This window comes from Populus alba, chromosome 18, assembly GCF_005239225.2.
Source record: "Populus alba chromosome 18, ASM523922v2, whole genome shotgun sequence".
In the NCBI taxonomy this organism is placed as follows: domain Eukaryota; kingdom Viridiplantae; phylum Streptophyta; class Magnoliopsida; order Malpighiales; family Salicaceae; genus Populus; species Populus alba.
In genome coordinates this window covers 11131835-11139807 of record NC_133301.1, presented here as the reverse complement: position 1 = coordinate 11139807, position 7973 = coordinate 11131835, and the positions used below count along the sequence as shown (strand labels likewise).

The window sequence follows — 7973 nt, the reverse complement described above, 5'->3', positions numbered from 1 at the left end:
TATTTCCCCAAAAATGTTACTTGTTGATTTACTTCACTGTTTAGAAGTTAGAACCTTGGCCGTTTAGACGACGAGCTTCGACAGTGGATAAAATGTTGGAACAGTTCTGGAAGCGGAGATATTGCTGAAGGGTAAGCAGGCGGGGCATTATGGTTCTCAAGTGTCTGGTTCATGGTGACCGTCATTTGGGAGGGCTGTGATCCTATGAGGTCCTCGACATAGTTCAAAAGTTTTTTCTGACTGACATGGCCCATAATATAAATTCAGTAGCCATTTTCGTACTGCTGTGCAACTGAAGTTCATAAAATTTTGATTTTTTTTTAAAAATTCGAATTTTTTAAAATAAAAAATAAAAAAAATGGGATGCTTTATTGTGTAAAGATCAATATAGGCCTTCCATGCAGATGCATAAGCTTGATGGTGAATAACAAGCTAAACCATCCAGTTTCGCTTGCGCTGCAAGCAACTCCAACCCAGGTGATAAATAAAGAGCTAATAAAAAAAAAAAAAAATATTATTTTGTATTTTTCATGCTCTCAGAGAATAGCTAAATAAAATGTTATTTTAGTATTTTTTTTTATAAAAATATTATTTCTACACATCTTGTAAAAATATCAAAACATATTCATTGCAAGAGTATTTTTTTTTTAAATCATAGGGTTGCAGAGTAAGCTGTCGCTTATTATAGGATGTCCTCAAGTGGGGTTGCAGAAACTCAATGTGGGTCCCAAACTTTTTTCTGATACCGTGTGCGTCTCAACCAGGACAAGAAGAAACAGGAAGCCAATGGTGATGATGAAAGCAAAGCTATAGGGCTTAACAAAACTCTCCGTCTCCTTTTAACTATTGTCTCTTCCCTGTGACGACAGCCTTAACAATCCATACATCACCTCACAAACACCGAAGCAAACTTCTTTTGTCCTTTTATCAAACCGCTTCTCTTACCAAAACTATACTGCTGATCAATTTTCCCACTTCTACGACAACCTCTCTTAGCTGTTCTCCCTTAGCAAACAGTTTAAAGAAAATGTCTGCCGGAATCTTTGCAGCTCCTGCAGTGGCTGCTCCTGGTTATCATGGCTTAAGAGCACCCCCCGCAAAGCAGCCGTTTGCTACCAAGAATTCTGTTGCACGGAGCAGCAGAACTGTGTCCAATGGCTCTAAGACTTTTTGTATGAAGGTAATATGACTGAACTGCATATATGTCATCAACCACTGCTTAATTAAATCTGATGTTTGTCTTTTGGTATTACTTGCACGCAATATATATATACTTGCTACTCAAATAGACATGGAACCCAATCAACAACAAAAAGTTCGAGGCTCTGTCCTACCTGCCTCCTCTTTCTGAAGATTCAATTGCGAAGGAGATTGATTACATGATGAAAAATGGATGGATCCCTTGCCTGGAATTCGACGAGGTAAGCCAAAGATTAAGCTTCTCTCCCCAACTTGTATCTGATCTGTGTATTAGTTGCAGATGTATAATCTTTACTTTAACCTCTTTTTATGTGATTTAATGTTCAATGATAGCTGGGGAGCGTACGCAGGGAGCACAGCAGGATGCCGGGATACTACGATGGAAGGTACTGGACATTGTGGAAGCTCCCCATGTTTGGATGCACCGACTCCTCGCAAGTCCTCGAAGAAATCCAGGAGTGCAAAAAGGCATATCCAGATGCTTACATCCGTTGCCTGGCTTTCGACAACAAGCAACAGGCTCAGTGCATGGCTTTTGTCATTCAAAAACCTGGCAACTGAGGCCTTAGTTTGGGTCAGCCACGGTTTTCTTGTCAAGGAAACCTGGTTTTTGCTCTGCTTTTTGCCTCTGTTATTCCCTCTCTTTTCTGCAAATAAAGACGGTGGGAAGTAGGTAAGCTAGGCGGCTGGCTTGTGAAGATACTAAAATAATAATATTTTTGTTGGACTGATTGCTCTGGACTGTGTCGGCGTGCGTTCTTCTTTTTTTTTAAAATATTTTTATATTAATATTTCAAAATAATCTAAAAATATTAATTTTAAAAAATATAAAAGTTTTCATTCTTTTTTAAAATTATTTTTAAAACATGAAGACAAAACACTAAAATCAATAATATCAAAATCAATAATAGTGAATGTTGTTAGCCCATGGTTTTGGTGCAACAGGAAGGAATTACCCCTGGTTTTCCTCCCTCCATTGCCTTCCCACGTGCGGCTGTTTCGTGTTGAGTCACCTATGTACGGAATTCTCAGGTTTATTATTCTTTTTTCTTCGTTTTTTTTAAGCATGGTGGCAGAAAAAATATAAATAAAGCTGGAAGCGCATCTCTTACATGCGTAACCTGTCAGCAAGTCTAAATATCTTGGCACGTGATACACGCGCCAATAGGCCTAAATTTTTGTTGTGGCGGGCACGTGTGATACCTGCACTAGCAAGTTTAAATTTCTTATATCTTCTTCACATTAAGATGCATATTTTTTTATGTCTTATTCCTTTTCTTTTCATTTTTCTCTCTAGGTTATTGTCCCAGCATCTTAATTTTTATATTTAATTATTACAATTATTTTAATAGTTTTTTTTGCAAAAAAACATAACTTATTTTTATTTATGATGGACAATATAGACAGACAGATGAACGTCCCTATATGACCAATCAAACTATGTTAATTTAAAAAATAATTCTAGGACTTTTATTTTTAGCAATTTTATTTTAATATAGATATAAAAAAACGGATAAAATGATTTTAATAATGAAATTAAAGTTCATAAAAATAATTTGATTAAATCAATTAGATCAAGAGTTTAGTTTGATTTTTTTTTTAATTTTATATTTTAATTTTTGATTAATTAAAAATTAAATTTTATAATTTGTTTTGATTTTTTAAGTTACTTTTATCTCATGTCATGAATTTAACATGATTCAAATTATTTTTTAAAATTTTTTTTAATTAATTTTTAAATTTTAATTACATTAACAAAAAAAAAGAAGAAAGAAGAAAGAGATCAATTCACTGTCACTGTCTATGCTGTAAAGCATTGTTAAGGCTGTATTTTTTTTTTTTTTGGCTAGTTTTTGTGTTTGCATCTTACAGTGAAACAAATCCAGTAAAATGTTTAATAATAAATAAAATTATATTTTATACTGCAAAACCTATTAAAATTAAGTTTAAAATATATTTTTTTTGCAGTAATTTTACATTTTTTAAACTAAATTTTATAAAAAAATTTAAAATTCTATTTGTTTTTACGTTTCAAAAACGCTTTTGAAAAAAATTAAAACTTCATTATTTTTACTTCAAATTAATTTTTTTTTAATGTTTTTAAATCATTTTAATATACTATATCATAAATAATTTTTTAAAAAATAAAAAAATATTTTAAAAAACAACCACAATCACTCTCAAACACAACTATTATTTATTTTATACATGTTTTTTAATACATGTAAATTTCAACAATAATTTTTAACAAACATATCTAAATTCAACTAATTATATTTTTTTAAAACTTATTTTTTTCAGACTACAACTACAAAAAAAAAAAAAAAAACTACCTTGAAACACAATCATCCTCTTAAAGATCTCAATCAACTTGCAATTTCATACAAACGCCACCTGCTGCTGCTGCTGAACATTATTTACTAATAGGTTTGGCGAATTGGAGAAGTTGACACCTAAAGAGATGGTATTCAAACCCCCCAGCCATAAAGAGCTCCATTTCCAGAGTCAATCCCCTCTCTCCTTCTCAATGCAATCCATTACTTATTATTATCCTTAGCATTTCCGGTTAGGTACCAGTCTTAATTCAAGATCTCTTAGACCTAGGCTAGAGGGCACTTATCAACCCTTCTGGGAAATTGACCACTGGAGGCCTTGGCCAGTTCCACCAGTAGCACGACAGGTTGAGGAATGAAAAGTCGGATTTCTGGAGCATCACGAAAACGATATGAATGCTCTAGGGTGAAACAATAGCAAAATTTTGAAAGGAATGATTGACCTAGAAGATATCTGATAATATCTGCCAAAACCAATCAGAAAATCCAAATTGACAGGAATTGCATTTTTCAGATCAGACAAACACCAGTTCTGGCGGCGTCAACCACAAAGTGAACTACTCCGTGAAGACCAAACTGGAGAGTAATTATGTAACTTGCTTAACTGCTCATCTGGACACTAAAATTGATTCAAAGACCGTCAAAATCTTTATTCAGAGGTCGTAAATACCATGAAAGAATGTAGTCACCAATTTGTATGAGCATCTACAACCAAAAAAAGCACCATGTCTAGGTGCCAAACCCTCACCAGTGTGGTACTTGGGGCCTTGGGTTCAAAACCCATCTTCATGCTCACACAATACTAGCCATTACCTAGCCAAGTAAATGACAAAAAGTGGTAAAATGATTAGAAAATAAATATCCACATGATATCTATCACTAAGACTCCATTCATCAGAATGCTGACCTGCAATTGCTCTCACCAGAAAACCATCCATATCTACAAACAAAAAGAATTAGCAGCCTCAACAAGTCACTATGGTCCTCAAGGCATTGCACTGTCACAAGCAATGGCAGTTAGAACAATATTTTGGAGTCTAACAGATTCATTCAATAGGGATCAATTCATTTTGCAAACATGTCTTCCACAGGAGATGATCAATCACAAAAGCAATGTCTAAACCAAGCCACACCAAGCACTACTGAACCAGTAATTAATAAGACGTTATATCCATACAAAAATCTCAGTTCATGGTAGAGCAGAAAACTAAAGCAAAAAACTTGAGTCTTACAAGGTCTTTCATCAAGGCCCTACTGATGGAATACAAGCATGATCACAGCACCGCTGAGTCATCTCATGCTAGAAGATATTTGCAATCTGAAAAAACAAAGAAACAGTGATCAGGAGAAAAAAATCAGTAAAATGTTCATTCTTAATCAATTTTTTCTTGCTGTAATGCATGCCAAAGGTGGCAATCATAGTCACAAAGTTCATAGGAATGCAAAAATGTACAAAAAACAGAAAAGAAAAGGTGGGGGAGAGTGCATTATGAGTGGAAACATGTGATAAAGAGGCAAATTAATACACATTCATTAAAACAGGCCTCTGCATAAATTAATAACACCTTTTTATCCACATTGGTGAAGAGACAAATACACTCGTTTCTGTTTCTTTTTCCTTTTGTTTTATTTTTATAAAGGAACACGTACTCATTGATAGGGCATAATAAAAAACCAACAATTCAGATAAAGTTGTGCAACATGAGGAAACAAGATCTTAAAGCAGTAAATAAGAAAAATGGCTCAATTTGAAAGGACAAGGTGTAGTTGGGCTGAGAACAACATGAGCCAAGGCCAAAGAGAAACAACGACTGCCAGAGTTTGGAATTAGATATTGCAGTGGAAAACAGAGTTGTTGCTATTCAGGAAAAAAACCACTCATTTAGCAGTGTTTTATTGTGATAACACACAGACTAAAAACCACCATATGTTTCATCCACACTATTAGTACTTAAAATCTAACCACCATGTATATTAAGCATACATGCCTCTTGTCTAAAGAAAACAATGACAGGTCAATTTTTTCATTCCAACATAATTCATCAAAATGGAACTTAATGTCTACTTGATATGAAATGTCCTATCAAAAACATTATCTTGATGATATGTTCTAAGAAAAGAAAAGGATCCTCTAATTTTTGCATTGTGTCCAGAGAGATAGAGAAGAATACATTTAACAATTGGGAAAAAAAACTATTCACAAACTAAATACATCTCTAAAACCAAATTTCATTTGATGTTCTGAAAATTATTTCATTATTACCTACTACAGCAAATTTGAACTTCAATCTAGCATTCTCCGTTAAGTAGTGAGATTCCGTTTATTTACCAGTGCACAAAGCAATTCGAGTTTGAACTAATATTTCTTAATCAAGACCAAAGTGCACAAATCATGTGCACAAATCATGTGCACATCAAGTAAATCAATAAACAATTAAACTCAATCAAGAACAGTTTCAAGTTTCTTTTTTATTATTATTATGTCTGGAGATTTTGTAAAAAAGAAACAAAATATATACCACCAATCATTAAGACATCCACATGTTCAAAAATCTAAGATAAACATGCTCAAACAGCACCTAAACTATTCACTTTAGGTTGCAACTTGAAAAAAAACAAGCCAATATCAGATTACACTTCAAAAAAGATAAAATAAAATTTCACTAAACACCAAGAGTAACAATAACATTATACTCGATTGAATACAGATAAAAAAGAAATTTCCATTCCAAGAACCTGAGAAAGAATAGCATGCACAAGCACTCAAGCAGTTCACACTTCAGAATACCAAGAAGCTTTTCACTATTTCCATAAAAATCTTGGCTCAATTTTCATATGGCATTACCACATTAAATAAATAAATAAGTATATAAATAAAATAAAATGCAGAACAACCATCTTAGCAAACCAACCAAATCCGAACTTAGTTTGTTGTCATCAGAACTAAATTGCAACAGTGTCAAAACTCAACTCCCTCTCCCCATTGATCACATCAATGTTGGAAAACTATATCTCAAGGATCAACATCAACAATATCATTCAATATGCGTATTTAATACTTAAATTTCATAGATCATTAGAAACATATAAAAGGAATCACTACATTATCCAATCCAGTCAAATTGAAGTAATAGATAATAAATAAATAAACAAGCAATTCTTCCTGCAAAATCCTCGAAAACGAAACAAAAGAGCAGAAAATCAATAAAACCTAAACTAACAGAAAATGAATTAAAATCCCGCACCTTGTGAAAACAGTATCAGCGATTCCGCTCCAGGGGCAAGGGCCGATTAAACCCTCCTCTACGATTCATATACTGCCTAGGCTGCCGTTTCGTAACGGCTTTAACTCCACTAACATCCGCACCAGGCACCGGCTTCCCTTTCGTCGAATCAAACCCCGTTGGAATCCCTAATTTCTTCATCATCTCCATCTCATCCTCATCCATCAAAACCCCACCCTCTCCCATTCCATTATCATTATTATCACTTTCGTTCTTCTCTAATTGCTCTCTCGCTATCCCGTCTACAAAATCGAAAGCCGCCGCTCTTTGCTTTTCCCTCTCTCTATCGTCATCGCTCTCGGGTCGATGTCGCTTTCGCGGCGGTGACGAGGATGGGGTCCTCTGGTGGCGGTGGCGGCGGTGAGATCTATGAGACCGGTCTGGAGAGCGAGAACGAGAGCGCCTGTGTCGGGGACGCGTGCGGTCCGGTGAGCGCGTGCGAGAGCGGGTAATTCGGGTCCGGTCCCGGTCGCGGTCTTCTTTATCGCGGCGTCTTTCTCGGTCTCGGTCTCGGTCTCGGTCGCGGTCTCTTTCACGGTCGCGATCGGTGAGTCTGTCTCTGTCTCCCATGGGTAGTTAGGGTAACTGGGGAATTGCAGAGATTATGATTTATTTCCCAAGAGTGTGAGGTTTTTAATAAACTTGGTTGAAGATTGGACTCAGTTTCCCAGTGGGAGTGACGGTTTCAGGGGGTTGTTTGGCATGTAGTTAAATTTGAGTTTTGAAAAATTTTATTTTTATATATATTTTAAAATTATTTTAATATATTAATATTAATATTAAAAAATAAAAATTATTGTTTTAATATTTATTTTAAAAAATATTTCGAAATATAATTTTTACTATCAATCTCTTAATAGAATTTACCATCTCTTCTAATATTTTAAAAAACATGGCATTAAATTATAAAATAATTTAAATTATAAAAATCATAAACATTATACTTTAATAAAAAATAAACATTAACAGTTGAGTCTTATAAATTTTAGTATTACTAAAATTTTATATGGTAGTTAACTTCAATATTTGTGTAATTAATTAAAATACATATAATTAATTTAAATATCTACATTAATAAAAAAAATACTAAAGATGTATAATTAAAAAAAAAACTAAAAAGTAAAAAAAATAATAATAAAAAATAATAAAATCTTTC

The 7973-nt window shown here is 33.8% G+C and overlaps 2 protein-coding genes across 5 annotated transcripts; one reads left to right on the top strand and one right to left on the bottom strand.

The window, feature by feature from the left end:
• Positions 1–847: 847 nt before the first annotated feature.
• Positions 848–1929, top strand: LOC118051575 (ribulose bisphosphate carboxylase small subunit, chloroplastic). The gene is made up of 3 exons (XM_035062242.2): positions 848–1180; positions 1290–1421; positions 1534–1929. Exons 1-3 carry the CDS (start codon positions 1028–1030, stop codon positions 1759–1761), a joined length of 513 nt encoding a protein of 170 aa, XP_034918133.1. The 5' UTR covers positions 848–1027; the 3' UTR covers positions 1762–1929.
• Positions 1930–4158: 2229 nt separating this feature from the next.
• On the bottom strand, positions 4159–7517 carry LOC118051576 (uncharacterized). 4 transcript variants are annotated; one of them, XR_004688055.2, is made up of 4 exons: positions 6779–7517; positions 4766–4851; positions 4441–4531; positions 4159–4346 (listed from the first exon to the last, which is right to left on the bottom strand). XR_004688055.2 is itself a non-coding variant. In XM_035062243.2 (2 exons), exon 1 carries the CDS (start codon positions 7385–7387, stop codon positions 6794–6796), a length of 594 nt encoding a protein of 197 aa, XP_034918134.1. In that variant the 5' UTR covers positions 7388–7516; the 3' UTR covers positions 4652–4851; positions 6779–6793. The 4 variants fall into 4 exon arrangements, 1 of the variants encoding a protein (XP_034918134.1); XR_004688056.2 differs by having other exon boundaries at positions 4441–4473; XR_012168574.1 differs by having other exon boundaries at positions 4159–4473.
• Between the last annotated feature and the right edge of the window lie 456 nt (positions 7518–7973).

What these genes read in the sequence shown, in the direction of transcription:
- LOC118051575 (XM_035062242.2), top strand. Translation starts at nt 1,028, where the DNA reads ATGTCTGCCGGAATCTTTGCAGCTCCTGCAGTGGCTGCTCCTGGTTAT. An exon ending in CTAAGACTTTTTGTATGAAG is followed by an intron (nt 1,181 to 1,289) that starts GTAATATGACTG and finishes CTACTCAAATAG; the next exon opens with ACATGGAACCCAATCAACAA. An exon ending in CTTGCCTGGAATTCGACGAG is followed by an intron (nt 1,422 to 1,533) that starts GTAAGCCAAAGA and finishes GTTCAATGATAG; the next exon opens with CTGGGGAGCGTACGCAGGGA.
- LOC118051576 (XM_035062243.2), bottom strand. Translation starts at nt 7,387, where the DNA reads ATGGGAGACAGAGACAGACTCACCGATCGCGACCGTGAAAGAGACCGC.